The sequence below is a fragment of the Macrobrachium rosenbergii genome, chromosome 22, assembly GCF_040412425.1.
Source record: "Macrobrachium rosenbergii isolate ZJJX-2024 chromosome 22, ASM4041242v1, whole genome shotgun sequence".
In the NCBI taxonomy this organism is placed as follows: domain Eukaryota; kingdom Metazoa; phylum Arthropoda; class Malacostraca; order Decapoda; family Palaemonidae; genus Macrobrachium; species Macrobrachium rosenbergii.
In genome coordinates this window covers 29,795,072-29,812,386 of record NC_089762.1, presented here as the reverse complement: position 1 = coordinate 29,812,386, position 17,315 = coordinate 29,795,072, and the positions used below count along the sequence as shown (strand labels likewise).

The 17,315-nt window shown below is 34.6% G+C and overlaps 1 protein-coding gene across 2 annotated transcripts in view; it reads left to right on the top strand.

Moving 5' to 3' along the window:
- The window catches only part of LOC136850699 (uncharacterized), a 55,758-nt gene extending 42,802 nt beyond the window's left edge, over positions 1-12,956 (top strand). The window contains exons 11-14 of one of the 2 annotated variants that reach the window (XM_067124518.1): positions 2,308-2,602; positions 5,436-5,570; positions 9,449-9,563; positions 10,656-12,956. In XM_067124518.1, the coding sequence (XP_066980619.1) occupies positions 2,308-2,602; positions 5,436-5,570; positions 9,449-9,563; positions 10,656-10,846 (736 nt within the window). In that variant the 3' untranslated portion in view covers positions 10,847-12,956. The remainder of the gene's footprint in view (positions 1-2,307; positions 2,603-5,435; positions 5,571-9,448; positions 9,564-10,655) is intronic. The other variant, XM_067124519.1, reaches the window with a different exon arrangement.
- Positions 12,957-17,315: the final 4,359 nt, after the last annotated feature.

The following is a 17,315-nucleotide window of genomic DNA, read 5'->3' as shown; positions in this document are numbered from 1 at the left end:
GTAAAGACATGCTGTATTTTCATGCAAGACTTTTTTCTCTATCAACTCTCAGTGAAATAGTTTTCATGAATATGAAAAAGACAAGGTATGTGTACCTGATTTATGGCACCAAAAGATGGCTTCTTGATGTAAGAGGAAAGTTTTTCAGTTTTTTCTTTCAATAAACCTATATTTCATTAAATTCTGTATAGTTGGGTCATTTTTAGCCATTGCTCATATGATGGTAAAATTATGAGGTTGGGGAGGCTGAAAATGAAACTGTAAAGGGGACTTCACTCTAATTCTAGGTAGCTTAGAATGATGAGTAATTCAGTTGATCTGGATAAGGTATAAATGAATTTTTTCCATACAAGTAAACAGTGTTAAAGTACGGTAATACTTCATAGAAAACAAAAGGAAAGATAAGGAAATTAAGCACAGGTAACATTTGTGTTGGCTTGCTTTTTTTCTGTTTGGTTTATTGTGACTGTGGGTGCAAGATATACAGTTCAGTCTCAGATACAACTTATAAAAAACCTGGATCCAGTTCATAATGAGAGACTCACAGTATGCACTGAAGCTTTTAAGGCTTCCCCATACTCTTCTTTCCAGGTTAGAAACTTTTTGATCAAAGAGATTTATTTATAAATAGTTACTTAACATCATTCCCAATTGAAGCCAGTAGACTGTTTGAGTCAAAACTAAAATTCTTCCACTAACAGAACTACCTTCTCTTTGGATTAAACAAAAGGTATAAATTTGTTTACACTGAAAATAATCATTTAAAACATTATAATATGCAATAGAAAAATATATGTAAAGGCTCAGATTAGGTATTATACACTGATGGGTCCAAATCTTTGTAACTATGTCACCCAAAAAAACATACAAATGTTCCTTGCCTAACAATGCTTTTGTTTTCACAGCAGGATTGTGTGCAGTTGTATCAGCCATGACAAAGATTAGAGATATGCTACCGCAGAAATTTGTAATTTTCAGGGACTAGAAATGTTATTAGAAAAATACTCATAGTAGTAGCATGAGTCTTGAAATGGAGAAACATATCCACAGTTATGTATAAGTACACATATTGAATAATAAATCTCTGCAGAGAGCTTTCGGGAATCTGTTCGATTCCCCTTTTCAATCGAAGGGGAATCGAACAGATTCCCAAAAGCTCTCTGTAGAGATTTATTTTTAAATATACATACCCTTGCATAACTGTGGATTTGTTTCTCTAGAAATGTTATATAAACCCTTTGTAATTATATTGCAAAAAATACCCATGTTTAAACTACTCTCACTTCACCAATTATATGAAGCTGGGAAAAGAGTAGGAATATGTTGGATTCTGGCCCATGCAGGCAATAAAGAAACTGAAGAAGTCAATAAAGCTGCAAAAACTGTAAGATCAAACTAAGATATTCAAGTTAGTTATTATAGAACATCTCTAAACCATATTAGAATGAGTTCATAGTGGATTATATGGCCTAATGAACCAGATAAGAACAAATTAAAACATATCAAGTCCCAAGTTGGAATATGGAATTCATAAAATCAAAAAGAACAATATACAAAAGTAATTGTGACTTATTAGAAGTGGTCACTAATTTGGTAAAGGTTTTGTTATTGTCTGCTGTACAGTGTACTGGTATATTTAAGGACAACAAAGGTGAGGAAATGCATAGATGATCATTAATACAAGCTAGGAAATCAGGCAGAAAGTGATCCCAACAGATGAGAGTGGAGAGAACTCATTCATGTTAACCTGGCAAAGGGAAAATGTAATACAGGCAGTCCTCAGTTATTGGTGGGGTTCCGTTTCTGAGGGTGTGATGATAACCAAAAATCGCCGCTAACCGTTTCAGAGATTTTTGGGGCTTATTGGCGCCGATTTTCGGTTATCGGCACCTCTGTTAGGTATGTATCAGCGCCAATACCCAATTATTGGCGCCAATAAGCGGAAATCGGCGATTTTCACCGCTGAACATTGCCGATTTTCGTCGCTAGACAAGTGCCATAAAACCAGATCGCTGTTAACCAAGCCCGCCGTTAACCGGGGACTGCCTGTACAGTAATACAAACATTATTGATGATGCTGATATACATAGTATTTCATGTGTGTGTGCTTGTGGATTCTTATTAAGAACAAATCTCATGAATTATGAGGTTTGTGAACAGATAATTCTCATAAAATGAGGAATAGCTGTACATGACGTGGCTAATGTAAGAAATGACCCTTGTTGATATTGAAATAAGATTGAGACTATTTTATATTTTTTTTTGCCTTAATGGGTAATTCTGTGTTCCTTTTGTATTCGGTTCCAGATCCACTGGAAAGGCTGTCTGTCCACCTGTCCAGGAAGCATGTCATCTAGTTTGTACAGGTCTCAATTCAAATGAAATGTTGAAAGTAGATGAATTTATCAAGAGAGTAGCTATTGCAGGATCATCTTTAAAGAAATCATGGGCATCTAATATTACTCATGTGATTGTTAAAACTGATAAAGATATGCTTGCTCAACGAACTCTCAAGTACCTATATGGTGTGGCAGCTGGATGCTGGGTCATTTCATTACAGTGGGTGTTTGACTCGCTTTCTCTCAATAAAGTTTTACCAGAGGTATGTGCTAAATATATCTCCCTTTTTGTTTGTTTTTTTAGTTTCTAATTTTATCCATGTTTGCATTGTATTATTTATATAAAAGTAAGGTGTAGACAAAAGGTTAGCCAATTTTGCATCACTACAATATACCACGTGGTACAGTCTATCCTTTTTATACATGAAACCTGTTTGTTTTAGTTTTATTTTTGTGCCCATCCATTATTTTTATATAAGTAACTTACCAAATAATTACATAGCTATAGTTTCTACTTTACGCTGCAGCTCAAAATTCGAAATTCGTGGTAGTGCTCTTTTGTTTTGGGTGTAGGTATACTGCCCCGCCCAGTATCAGGGATGAATAGGTACAACGTAGCTAAAGAGCTCAATTAATTTCTGCTGGCTAATGACTGAACACCAATTATTAGCAGCTCTTATTCGTTTTTGCCGGATGGCTGGAGATCATCTTTGGTGAAGTACTCTTTGCTTTTGTTAGCGCAGCTATTTAGCTTCGCTAGAATTTGGATTATTTCTTCGATTGTGACTTGTCTAATTGGAATTTTGATTATGTCTGACTAGTTTGTCTAGGCAAAATATGACTCACATATCATTTGTTGTACTTGCAGGGAACAAATTTGTTCTCCGGAATTGAATTGTGACGAATGTAAAGACTGGGAGAAGGGTAAATGGAAGACTTTACAGACACACTTAGACAAATTGCAGCGTGACCGAATTAGAAAAGCTACAGCTAGGGCCGAAGCTAAGGCTTCCGCTAGTACAGGTCATTCTCCAGGAGTTAATATTGATGTTATGCCTATCCCTTCAATGCCTGTGACAGCTTTTTCTCCCATTTCCAGTCCTCCAGTTTTTCCCTGTCACTCCATTACCTAGCTCTCATTCTGCTGAACCCAATGCCATTGTCAGCTTCAAAGCACAGGTAGATAAAAAATTTAATTTACTTGTCAATACTGTTTCCCAGATCGGGAGTTCTGTGAAGGTCCTGATGGACAAATTTAATAGTGTAGTGTTGAGTGAAGTTTCAGTGTAGGGGTTGGCTGTTCATCCCACCAATGCTCCTAGACCAAGGTCCCTGCTAAACTCCCCTTGCCAACCTGGGAGGAAGCAAACTGGCAGTCCAAGGGAGGTTGGTGGGGTTTGCCCACGAGCAGTTGTTGCCTCATCCGAGCCTGTTGTCCGCCAATCCCGGGCTGCGGAAGAAAGCCATTGGGAAGGTGTTCGAATGGATGTGCACGCCCTGTCTTCAAGTGATTCAGATTCTCTTGCATCAAAGAAACGCAGTGACCATTTTGCCAAAGTTTCTAGGCCATTGAAGAGGCCGGGTGCTTCCTTGGATTCAGATTCGCCCCCGCCTCGTAAGCGAGCTGTAGAGAGATAGAATATAGCCCTCTACCTTCTTGTAGCTTTTGGGAGTTGCCAGCGAGAGATTCTCACTCCCATTCAGGTGTGAAAGTGCATTCTGACCCTAAATGAGTGTGTGCCAGTCCAGCTTATCAGCGCCAAGAGTATGAGCACCCAGGGTACGTTAGTGGTTGTGTAACAGAATGACTGGAGGATGTTATAGAAATATTTACAAGACAAAAGAGTGTAATGGTGACCAAGAGGTTTCAAATTCAGTGTAATGAAAAAACAAAGCTTAGTGTGATGGGCAAAGAGGTAAAATAAATACAGTTGGGAAAGTTGCTGTGAGGTTGCTGTAAAAGAGGTGTTAGAGTAAACTTGGTATTAGGTATCAATTGTAGCAGATGATAGATGACCTTCATAAATAGAGATTTTTTATACCTAAAATGTATAAAGAGAGGTGAAGTGGCAGGTCTTGGGAGGTCAGAACATTTTACTTAACTTAGGGACATGCTAGACTGTGAAGAATATTGAGAGGGCAGTAAGAAAGAGTAGCAACAGTCTGAATGAAGTGGAATGTAAATGCTTGAGTACCACTGAATAAGAATATGGCATTTGTAAAAAGCACAAAAATTTATACCTTCTGAAGGCCTTTGACAGCATGTACAGACCTATATTAAGGAAGTTACTGTGTCATTATGGTACTCCTGTAAAATGTGTTGGTTAATTTAAATCATCTGTGAACAATGCAGATACAGAGTTAATGTTGGCTGAGTCTTATCAGATGAATTAGTCATAAACTGTGGGGTGCAACAGGGCATGATATGCCATCTTGACTGCCCTTCCCATGGATTTTGTAATGAAAAAAGTGGTTGGAGATGAAAGAGAAAGTGTAGATTGGAGTAACATTATGAACTTGACAGACTTGGAGTATGCAGATGATGCTGTTTTAATCAGCAGAATACCACAAGATTTGCAAAACTTGCTTAATAGAAGTAATGAGGGCAGAGGAAGATGTAAAAAGGACTAATGAGGTTGAATCTTACAAATATTTAGGAACACTGAAGTTACAAATATTTAGGAACACTGACACCCAGTACTGGTTCCCTTGAAGTGAAAGTTAGCAAAAGAATAAAAAAGGCAAATCAGACAATGAGCAGGCTGAATAAGATTTAGGAATCAGACAGACTAAAATTGCATACAATATGAGTGTTGATGGAAGTTCTGATACTGTTGTAAAGTTTAAATGAAACAGATGTCAGCAAGACCACTTTGGTGGGATAAAGAGGTATTATAAATAATATATATGAGAAGCAAAAAAAAGTTTTGTGATTATTAGAACCAAAATTTTTCCATACATTTTTAGTTTTTATTCTTTTCAGTTGGTACATGGAGTCATTATACTATAATGGAAGACTGTACACAAAATTTTTCTTCTTAATACTCCACTGTAATATAACTTAGTGTCTTTACAGCATAGGTTTTTTACTTTCAGATTGATTATGAAGTATTAGATTGCACTGGAGCTCCTGGACCACGTCGAAGTCGAACGTACTTTAAACCTATTTTTGAAAATTACGAGTTTTTCCTTAAACCTCCCTTTCTTGAAGTCTCTGTTGACCAGCTCAAGGTATTGTTAAACATAATATTGTAATGTTAAAAACATAAATAGTTTAAAGTGGGTAAATTTTATGGATGATATAACAGTTTGTTTATTCATAATTTTGACAAAATTGTGTTCTTATGAGTAAAGTATTGAATTTAAGGATAGCCTAACATCTTTTAAGTCTAAATTAAACTCTTACAACTGTATTTGATACTTAATTTGGTAGGATCACAGTTGTGCCTTTTAAATTTAAATGTATCTTTGTTCTTCTTATTGTTGCATGTGATATTTGACACTTATGATTCCACTGTGGAACAGGTCAAAGCAAAGAATGTTCTGTTGTAAAAAAGTAAAAGACCCTGCTACTGATAGAATAGTGTTTAGTTGCTCTGAAGCACCATCTATCCAGGGAAATTCCCCAGTAGCAGCATCTATTGAGCTTTCCTGTATAAATATATTCCACTTAGCTTTTTCTATTTTATTAACACCACTTTAAGGAATAATTCACAAATGATTGCTGGCAAACTGATCATTCATATATTCCCAATTAGAATCTGTGATTGAATTGTAATTACTTTCATCAATGATTGACAAGGTATGTGTACATGTTAGTTATCAGTGATTCAGGATAGATGGTTTCCTTGTTGAATACTGACAAATATACATCTACCCAGAGAGGGTTATGGATATTCATGTTACCCAAAATTAGAAAAGATGGAAAATGATAAGCAGCAGTGTAGAAGTATCATTTTCAAAAGCACTTGAAGGTGGCCGTCAGAAAGAACAAATTGTCTGTTTCCAGTCAGAAAATGTTTGTACTATTTCTTGTAGATTAAATTACTTGGGAAATGGTGTATGTGTGACTTCTCAGTAGTCTGTTAGTAATGCACCACTATGACCCTCATTTCTGGGTTAATTGTTAAGTGGTGAGATGAATATTCCTTTTGGCAAGGAATTTTTTCTTGGCATTTCCATTGGGTGATTGATTGAAATTAAATATTAATGTCCAGACCATTAACAGAATGGTTTCTTTGACATGACTGGGTTTCCTTTTCACTGACATCAGTTATAACTCTCTGTTTGCCAGAGCAGTACATTTTGATACATTAATCTAGAACCCGTATCATTGAATGGTATTTAGGCTCAAATGTGAGAACGTATTCCTATGCAGTCAGATGTAAAACTGGCTGGTTTGTGTTTCATACAATTTCTCATTTATTGTAGACTGCTTCATTGTTCTCTTGTACCTTATACCATGGTATTTTTTTTTAATTCTTTTGTATGCCAGTTTTTTCAGGATTTTTCCGTGAACATGCTGAACTACCTGCATTGGAGCCTTACAGTAGAATAAAAGATATTGAAAAGTTAGAGAGGTTTTAAAGAGTGCCTATGAAAGACAGCAGAAGTGCATGTTGTGAGATTTGGCAAGTGACAAAAAAGAGATACAGTATACAGTAGTGGGCAGTTGAAAAAGAACATAAATAACAAAGCCACAAGGCAAAGGTCAGGCAGGGAAGAGGATAGGGTCTAAAAGGAGAAAGAGGGGAGGCCAAAATACATGTGGCTACAGTGAAGAAGATGTAGGGAGAATGGAATCAGAATCCTACAGCAGGGGAAGAGGAAATGTTTGAATATGCAATGGATGAGGAAAGATAGAAAAGATATCAGACAAGCAAAATATAAAGTTATCAAGAAAAGAATGATGAATTGATAGAGCAAGAATCTACTGATTAAAATAGAATGATAGTGAACTGGAGGATTTTAGCTTGGCAGAGGGCTTAATAGAGGATGTAATTTCTGAAGAGGTAGGACCCTCCAAGAAGATGAAGAGTGCTAAGATTTAAGGATCATCATGAATAACAACTAATTTGTTAAAGGTAACTTTGAGAACTGTTCAGTTGGAAAATCCACCAGAACGTATTAAGGCATCATATAAGAGTAGGACTAAAAGAGTGGTAAACATTAGGTAAAGAGAAAAATTGATGTTCTAAATTGTAAAATGTGCAGAGGGGACAGATAGCTGGATTCCTTTGGATTCCTTTATGACAGGAAGAAGTGTTTTAAGAAAAAGTTAAAGTCAGAATTTAATTATTTATGGCAGATGAAACCATTATTCTGTACATACCTGGAACAGCCTTATGGTTATTTAACTGAAATCATTAGCAGATGCTAGTGCTCTGTCATCATTGTCATTTTTTTAATCATGAAAATGCTTTGCTATATGCAATAGATTTCCATTGCTCTAAAGCCTTGGAAGTTTCCCATTGCTTTTGTATTTTGGTGTGAAACCACATGAATTTGAGAGAGGCTGTGGTACAACAACTTCAAATTGACATACTCCTTTTCCTTTGATCCTATGGGTTTTAGTGTCCTATCATCTCTTTGATTGACAGTGCAGGTGCATAGGCTTTCAGTAGCATACTCAGCACAGCAGTCAACCAGAGACATTCCATTGATGGTGCGGGTGCAGGGGTTTGTGGTAGTACACTCAGCACAGCGGTCAACCAGACACATTCCAGGGTGATGGGTGTATGACAGACAAATATGACATCTTGACGTTTCGAAGAATTGTTCGATCTAGTATAGATGACAACCTATTATGACCAAGGGCTCATGATGTCAGGGGTCTCGGCCCCTTCATCGCTTTTAGGAAGAATCTATCAGTGCAAAGAGTTTTGAGGGCTGGTACGTGGAATCATCAGACCACCTTTACCTCTTTTTACTTTAAGGATGTCACTCATAGGTTCTAGGACACTTTTTCCTTGGGTCCGGTGGTGGCTGCCCAACAAGTTGTCTAACTTGCCAATACTCCTTGTGGGCATATTGTATCTAGTCTAGATGTTGGTGTGAAAGAGATTGTCATTGCGGTGAATGGTCTTATTCCTTTCTCCTTTTCCTTCTCTGCTCACAGCGAGCAGCAAAGAGAACAATCTTTGGTAATGGGTCTGTCTAGATACCGGTGAGGAAGGCATCTTTCTTTTTCTATACTTTTCATACAATGAATTAATCTCAGAAATGGAAATGACGTCATTCTTCCTTCTGTAAACATAGTATTCTTTTCATAAGATCAGGTAGTTAACCAGTTGTGGGTTTTACAACAGGTACAAATCCTCAATCTTATTCCCATTGTGGCAAAAGCCTGGATGTCTGGCTACTAGGAAAACTGCTTGTCCTCTTTGTCAGAGGCTTTCAACTCCTTCCTATACTCCAACAATAGTCAAGAAGTGAGCTCAGGTGAGCCAGACCTACAGTCGGTCATTACTGTACTTACTTTTCCATCCACCAGTAAGTAAGTCTCCCAGTGCAAAGGCCAAAGGTTTGTATTTGTATGGGAACAAATCATAAATTTTCAATTAATTTGTATTTTTCCTAACATACAAACCTGAATACTTTACATTAATGGCTCACCTCAGCCACCCCCTCATTCAGTTTTTCCTGGGCTGGAAGTTCACTGGCTGCATTACAGGATTCTTGGGGGCAAGCAAGATGAGAATCCTCCGACTCATTAGCCCCATTGGATAATGCCATGTATTACTCCACTGTACCCTGATCATATTACACAGAATTTTTTCATAACTAGTATTCCAGCTGTGCTGGAGAATTTCCCATTGTAAAGGCCACATGTTTGTATGTTAGGAAAAATACAAATTGATTAAAAATCTGTGATTTTTCTTTGTATATCCACAATATTGTAGATAACTTGCTTCTGTAACGTACCCAGCTACTGTATTTTCTTTTCTTAGATCTCTTTCTTTTATCACATGTGGGCTGTGTTTTGCTGAAAACTTGCTATGGAAGTTGATTCACTTCAATTCCTTTTATAAATATGCAGATTGTGGTTGATAAAAAATTAAGGTAAAAAACAGTTAAGAATGATTCTGAAATTCTTTTATTTCCAACAGGATCTTCTTGAACTCTGTGGTGCAAGAATCATAAAGTCTCCTGGAGAGTTCAGTCAGAACAAAAACGTCATGAAGTTAATTATTGTCCAGACAGATACCAAACACGATGTCCAAAGTAAGTGCTTTTAATGCTGTGGAAATTTATTATCATAAACATGCAAGTTGTTTTACTAAAAATATGAAGGGATTCCATTTTGTTCTAGTCATTTGTTTCAGATTCAAGGATTTCTCATATAGATAACGTACTTGTTGCTTTTACCTGAAGTGTCCTGTCAACCCTGCCAGTTTACAAAACTTCTGTAAAGAGATGGCTTTTGGCAGGTTAGATATGACTTCTTTCAAGGGAGGACCTATTTATTTTCAGATTTTTGCTTCATTTGTGTTAACTGGCAATTCAGCATGTATTTTTGGCTGAATAGGCATAAAGTTGTAGTAAATTGCAGTGTCCATGAAGTAGGAAATTAAACAAAAAATTTTTGTTACATAAATTGTCCTCTTTTGTTTATGAATGGTTGGAGATACTGTACCGCATAGTCATACAAGTGTAACAAAATATTGACCTAAACTTTTGTTTAGTAAATTAATTTTAAACATTCTTTTGGTTAGTAAATTAATTCTAACCATTAAATCATTCAGAATATCAGCATTCATCCATCCGTATAAGAATGGTGTTTTTAAATAATGATTCTTGCCTCCATTGAATTCATCTGGAATTTTGACAATTTTTCTTAAATAACTACAAACTTGTTCCTCTATATTGGCTGCTCTATTTCCTCCCCCACCAATTAGTTCATGAAAGTACAAGATAAAAAAAGAAAACTTAGTGGGTAAAGGAGGTATTTTCTCATTACTGTGGATACTTCACCTGCTAGTGACTACTGCTTATCATTGATTAGTAATTTGGGATTGATGTTTTCTTTTTAACTGGAGAAAACAGGTTTTTATAAAGGAAGGTTGTATTAATGCAACATAATTTAAATATTCTTTCTTTCTTGTTTGTTTTAGGTTGAGTGTTGTTGAGAATGACCATTTAGAATGTGTTTGAATCATAAAAAAATTTGTGAAAAATATTTTAAGTTTTTGGTAGACTTTAGAAACATTGAAAATATTAATCTAAGAAAAAATTAATACGGTACTGTATAAAGAAATGGCTCTTGGTATTGAGTATTACAGTAGCAGTTAACAATGTTTGTAATATTTGTTTCAGGTTATTTAACAAAATATCAGAAAGTTACCCTGGGACATGACTGGATCATTGAATGTGTTGGAATGCATTCTCATGTTTGCATTACACCATTTGTTGTAGGAAACCCACGCAAGCACCACTTTACATCTTCAGGAATTCCAGCAGCACTCTTGGAAGAAAGTCAGGAGTTATCATGTTCACAGGTACCTTAGTGATATCTGTGATAAGGAGCATAAATAAATAATTGCCTTAATAGTGAGTTCTTGTGATACTAACAGTGGCAAAAGCTTTAGTGGTATTTTTGCTTTTGCATTTATAGCCTGATATTGAAGGCTGGAAACAGTGCAAGTCAAAATTTAGTCTTTTGATACACTATACAGTAGGACTGTACTTATTTAATTTTCGAAGATATAATCAGTGAAATTAAGCCTTATTTTAAAAGGTGAAGGTGCAGATAGTTATATGTATAGGGGCATAACAGTGGAAGTAAGGCTCAAGAATCCATAGTGCTTGAGAAAGGATACAAGAATACCCTTCTTACAACTGTATGGGCAGCAGATATTCATATTGTTTTGTGTACATGCTGTAAATAATGGCAAAATTATTTATAGAATATTTTAACCCTGTCTATTGAAGAATTTACTGTATTCCTTGTAAGTGTGAAGTTGAGATGTATACGGTAAAAGTTACTCAATTCTTTAGTTATTGGTGTGTGTATGATTTTTGTTTTATACTCATATATTTAAAAGGAAGACTCTTGTTTCTTTCATTTTGGTTGTACATCTGTTCTTTCTTTGATAAGGCAAAGTTTATTTTGGTGTTTGTGTGTGTGTGCGCAATATTGTGTTTCAAAAATGAGAGAGAAGGTTGGATAATTGGCGAGGGGTATACTTTAAAAGTTTCTCATAATTCATTAGTTATTAATGTGTATATAATTATCATGTCCTGCTCATATATTTTATAAGGAGAATTCTTATTGCTTTCTTTCTCTTTGCTTGTATGCTTGTTCTTTCTAAGTCAAAATTTATTTTAGTGTGCATGGAATATTATTTTGAGAATGAAAGTGAAAACTGAATAATTGGTCTAATATTTCTAATTCTTTTACTGTACTACATCATATTAGTTACTGCAAATAATTATCTTTCATTTTTGTGAAAGTTTTTGTACACTTTTATTGCCCCTTCTCATGACCATATATATACAAAATTCCCTTTGACTGTGTACTAACTACCTCTATACTTTCTATCTTGATGACCAAAGATATTTTATGTAAAATTGTCATTTGTAATTACTCAAGTGTTCTTGAGTTTATTGTTTTGTGTTCAAGGTGTTTAAATGTGTCTTTGTTTTCATTGTAAACTTTTCGGGACAGGGAAGGAATTTGTTTAGATGATTTACTTGAAATGTAACCTTTTGTTGTGTGAATTATGCAGATAATAGTAATCTAAGATTGGGTTTCAATGCAAATTAATGGGAGAAGACTTGATAGCAAATAACTTGTCCTCTAGCAGCTACAAATTTGATTATAATATTCAGGCTAACCTGAGGTGTTTGAACTTAATGAGAGAAAAAACTGAACTAGAAGTTTTATGGCCAAGGGAGAAGAAAGCAAAGGGAATGGTTGAATATATACAAAAAATGAATAACTAGAAAATTTGGGGATGTTATAAAGGACTTTAGTAAAGCTTACAGTGTGTTATGTAAGGTACACTTGTTGGCAGTACTTTGGAAGATTTGCCAGTTGTAGATGTTCTTACAGTTGTAAGTAGTTTTTTTCATTGTATGGTGATTTTTAAATGTGAATCCTCAGGCCTAATTTCTTGAGAGTCCAACGTAGTGCTCAGCAGTCTGGTTAGACTTCGTGAAGTTAATAAACTACTTTTCTTGCACTCTGGTTATTTTCATATTCAATTAACCAACGTAGAATGAATTTTTTCCTGGAGATTTTGTATTCATATTTTATTCATACTCTACATCACAAATGAATAGAACTAGATGCATATTACTTTTTAAACAAAACTGAAAGTGTGCTTCTTAAAGAAACTAAAAAGTTGAAGATAGTTGTGTGATTGAGAACTGTTACAGTCATTTGGTTTACATTACAATAAGATCTACTACTACAGGTTCTAGAGATTTTTCCATCATGAGGTTGCCTTTTATTTATGTATCTGATTCTTTAGCTCTCAATCATGTCTATCATTAGTATTTAAGAAATATGGATGGAGACTACTGTATCTCGTCTGTAAAATGCACAGTAATTATTTTCTGTCTTTTGAGAGATATGTATAGTACTTCATAAAATAAAATATTTACTGCACATTCTTGGAAGGTATTTGATCAAGGTTTTCTTGGATAATAGCAATATTAAAAGATTGAAATCCCAAGAAAAAATCTAAAGCTTTGAAAACTTGTGAATTTGATTCTTTTCACTTGTGTTTTAATCTGAAAAGTAACAGCATAAAAGAATAAATTTTTTGCCATATGTGTTTGACAGGTGCTGAAAATCTTCCTCAGGATGTACGTTTCATATGCTGGGGTTCAGATGATATTATTTATACTAGCAGCTTTGCATAATTACCATATACGTACAGTGTGAATGGAGTGAGTGCTGTCTTGTTTTTTGTTGAAACAAACTTCTCTTCTCAGCAGAAAGTGTTTTTAGATGAACTTTGTAAGGAAGGAACTTTCATATTTATCATCTTGTTGCTTGACCAAGTTAATATAGCCACTATATGTTTCCCTATTCATCTCTGATAGTCATCTCTTAGCATGGTTTAACATAGGTGACTATTAACTGACTATCAAGCAAGTAATGTTTAAATTTTTTTAAACAAGATTATGTATGGTATGCTAGCCTCTTATGCTTCTGTATTGAACTTCATTTGATTTTCTTTATACTTTATTATTTTATAAAATACAAGTTTTGTGGTGAACAATTTGGCTAGCTTGTCCCATTTTTTCAAAATTTTTGTGAATTTCTTTAATTTTGTTTGGATTGTTAACATGAATATTTTTCTATACTAGTTTGATACACAGTTTTTCCTTAAAGGGTTTGCTATGGAATATGTACCTTCATTAATTTTATTGGATTCATACTTCCCTGAATTGAATATTTACCAGGACTTGCCAGTAACTATAATACAAGCATTCTGCAACTTTTAAAATAGCTTTGAATTGGCTTATTTTAATCTTAGGTAATTTTTGGCAGTGTTTTCATTACTGTAAACTTTATAACCATTGATCACATTTCCAGACTCCTGGTGTGCATAGAGTGGATGAAAGGTAAAAGTAGAAAACAGGGCTCTTTGGGGTTTTATTGGGATGATGCAAAAGATCTTTCACACTACCTGTACAGTTCACTGTTGGCACATTTTAGGCTGTACCCCCCCTCCTGGGAATGTTGGACTTAAGTATTTTTTCATTAAGATTCCATTAGTGGTAATTATTTTCAGAAAAACAGTTTAATGGCTTCTTTGAGTTTGTAAATAACACTTCAATTTAAAAAATTTGTTTATTGCATAATATCTACTAGGATTTTACTCTTTGTAAGATTCAGCCTTTTTTTGTTTTGTTTTTTCAATTTTAAATAGCAGCTGTGATGAAATCAAAATAAGCAGGTTTTCAAAGTATGTATAAGTTGGATTTAATTTTTGTCATAACCCTCTTATTTTGTTTAGTCTTTTGTTATGTAGAATTATGGTTACATGTCAAGTTTCTCAAGTATGGTTGTCTAAAGAGTTGCTTGCTAGTATGGGTTGTATTTGCTCTTCCTAGATTCTCATCCCTTTGTCAATTGATGGGCATAGTTAACAGGCACCCAGATCAGGTAGTACAAGAGGATTTTTTTAGCTTGAGTAAAATTTGTTTGGGCCCATGTTCCCTACATATCTTCCCAAATTGTCATTACAGTAATTATAATTTATCAGTAAATTTGTAGGATGAGGGTAATGTTAGAAGGTATGTACTTTTGCTTATTAAATTCAAGTATATGATGTTGAGGAAGAAAGAAATTGGATTTGTTTTAGGGGCTGATCTTTGGGCTAGCCATATGAGAGTCAAGAATATTCACTCAGTGGTCTTGTTAAATGAAGTACTAATAAGAGGTCACCAAGTTTAACATGACCACCAAGTCACAATTCTAGACTCACATACAGCTAGCTCGAAGGATTTTTTCTTATATTACATGTGAAAATGTAGCAATGAAAAAATCAAGAAGGTAGACAGATATGTGGCAAGAGACCTAAAGAATGGGTAAAAAGAGTTGGAGTGGAAGGGACCCTGCAAAGAACCTTTAATTCTGTCTATAAGGAATATGGAAGGCACACTGTAAGTGGTAACCCTTGCCAGGATTATTGATATTTGATTCAGAGGCATGTTTAGGTATTATAATTGAAGTCTGATATACAAAATCAAAATACTTTAATTGCCTAGATTCTAGGAATGAGAATACTGTGCTATACATAAGAGTCAAATTAGACTGAGCAGGTGTTGATGATAATCATATTTTTGTATGGTAGAGGTAATAGTATAATTCATCTTTAGCCAATAAGTTGGACAAAACACAGTATTTTTGTTTAATTTTCAAAACTATAAATTTTGAAGATGATGAATTTGCTTTCTATCTATCAGATTCAGCATTAGATAATTTATAGTATAACCTGAACAAAGAGTTAAAATTCTAGATTAAGGCTTCTTACAGGAAATCATTCTTAAATTATAAGGCAAAAATTGAGTATGTGTTGAGATAAAAGTTGGACAGTCTCATAGAAGAAGAGTGGGGTTTCGATTGAAGAAAAGCACCAGCAAGTTGAAAGGAATGCTTTGAAGTTCATCACTACTATTTAACTTGTGCCATAGAGGGTACAATGTAGACAGCAGTCTAATACAATCAGTATATTTATTCAGAACAAACCCCTTGGCACCATCTCTATGAAACTAAGAATTTTAACTCTTGTCTGGCTAAACTATTCATTAAAATAACAATCTACAAGGATAACCCTGATGAATTTTTTGCATACATAATTGTGTATGTACAGCAATTATGGTACTGTGTAAGGGTGATTGTTAAGAGATTATCATCTGTAATACAGAATTTGCAAGATTTTTTAATTTTTTGGTTTAGGGAATGATGTTTGGGAGATTTAAAAATTTCCAGTTGTAAAATTATGATGCCAAGTGATGAATAATCCTACAGTATGACAAGTGTGAGCATGTTGCTACATATTTTTTAAAGGCTGTCTTCTGTTTTAGCAGTGCTGTACACAAGTATTGTGATGTTGGGGGTGACACATTTTAAGCATTATTACTGCTTATGTTTGCAGATTGCTTTTGTAATCTGCATTACTGTCAACATTGTTCCAGTACATGACACTGCCAGGTGCACTGCCCATTTTTGTATTTTAGCACAGTAGTGTAAAAGTGGTCATGAAATCTCTGATGGTTGGTGATGGATTTTTTTTCTTATTTTGTGCTTAACTAAGCCTCACCATGAAAGTGAAAAGATTTTTTTTCTTGTGTTTAACAAAGCCTCACCATGAATGTGAAAGTGTGTGTTGAAGGAACAATGCAGGTTTTTAGGCTATAAGTCTTGTACAATATGGTATTTAATTTTTAATTGAATGCTAGTGTGATGATTACCTGAGGTTGATTTTCATAAGATGTTAATTCAAAAGTCCTCATCAGTATTGTGTTAGCAAGCTGTAAAAAAGTTGTTACTTGCTTGACAAAAAAAAATCTCATTTTGGGTAAGTTCTACAAGTCTTACCTCAATATGGTAAAATTACATGTACAGGTATCCATCAGCTTTTACTAACATCTGAAGTATTTTACCTTTAACATCAGTTTTATGGAAAAGTCCTGTGAAAACTGAAGTAGATCCTTCAAAACAAAAATGTCACATCTTTGGGATGTTATGTACGAAGGTTTTGTGACAGTTTTGTTTTTATGACATTGTATATGTACTTAAAGAGGTCAAACTGAATTTTGTACTTTCTGTTTTAGCTGTAATCGGTTAAAGTTATCCATTAACTTGTATCTATGTACCCCTACACAGTATTACATTTTTCAGTCTTTTTCTCCATTAATTTTGTTTTCATGTTTACCATTCCATTTTGTTGGACCAGTAGTGCCCTGAGGCAATTTATTCTTTGTAGTGTGTTGTATCTGATTACTATGTACATACCAGTGTATACATATGAATATTCAAATAACCATTTATATCTGTATATTTTGGGGCATAATTCTCTTTACTGTTCAGTTTTTAGTTTTCTTTGGAATCGGTGTATTTGTCATTATATACTTATTATACTTCATGCTATTAAGGAAAGTGCCTCCCCTGTTGAAAATGAATGAAGATTTATGTGTAATATAGGATTTATGTATGTCAAATAACTTGAGTATATATAGACAATTTCTAATTCTTATTTTACTTTTTACCTTTATAATATGTACCTCACAGACTATGCCCTGAGGTTCTTGGGACCACTGGGAAACAGCAGTGAAACTAGCATAATTGTCATTTTCCAGTCACACTGCCACTTCAGCTGACCTGGGTAAAACTGTTTCTCTCTGAAACTTCCATTTCCCTGTGTCCCATTTTGCTGACATAATAGATAATGATAGTTATATGAATACATGTACATACAGGTACTGTAAGGTTTTTATTACCTGCTACAAGGTTGA